This window comes from Eimeria mitis, genomic scaffold, assembly GCF_000499745.2.
Source record: "Eimeria mitis Houghton genomic scaffold, Emh_scaff126, whole genome shotgun sequence".
Taxonomy (NCBI): domain Eukaryota; phylum Apicomplexa; class Conoidasida; order Eucoccidiorida; family Eimeriidae; genus Eimeria; species Eimeria mitis.
In genome coordinates this window covers 27801-28325 of record NW_013568477.1, presented here as the reverse complement: position 1 = coordinate 28325, position 525 = coordinate 27801, and the positions used below count along the sequence as shown (strand labels likewise).

At 61.0% G+C, this 525-nt stretch overlaps 1 protein-coding gene across 1 annotated transcript in view; it reads left to right on the top strand.

Annotated features, from left to right (window-relative positions):
• The window catches only part of EMH_0089560 (uncharacterized protein), a gene marked incomplete at both ends in the record, with an annotated part of 5991 nt that overhangs the window by 5180 nt on the left and 286 nt on the right, over window positions 1-525 (top strand). The window contains one exon of the mRNA XM_013494716.1: window positions 3-525. Coding sequence (XP_013350170.1) covers window positions 3-525 — 523 coding nt within the window. The remainder of the gene's footprint in view (window positions 1-2) is intronic.

Below are 525 nucleotides of genomic sequence, written 5' to 3'. Positions count from 1 at the left end.
AGCAGCAAACCCCATGCTGCTGCTGCTTCAAGGCCACCCCGTCACGCCTGCAGGCTGCGGGGGCCCCCGGGGGCCCCCCCTCTTTATATACCGCAGGGGGGGGGAGGGGGGCCCCCTGAGTCCTGCTGCAGCAGGCGCGTTGCTGTGGAGTGATTCAGCAGCAGCAGCAGCAGCAGCAGAAGATAGAATTGCTGCTGCTGATAAGCTGCTGGTAGCAGCAGCAGCAGCAGCAGTATTCAGCAGCAGAGCAGCACAGCTGCAGCAGCTGGTTGTTTTATTTCCTTTGTCTTTGGCCGCATTAAAAGATATTTGCTGCTGCGAGTTGCTGCTGCAGTGTGCTGCTCTGCAAGAGGCAGCAGCAGCGCATGCAGCAGCAGCAGCAGCAGCAGCAGCAGCAGCAGGAACAGGAGGCGGGCGGCAGCAGCAGGAAAGAGTTGCAGCAGTCTGCGGATGGCTACCAGCACCACCAGCAGCAGCAGCAGCAGCAACAACAACAACTCCTGCTGCTGCTGCTGCTGCTGCTGC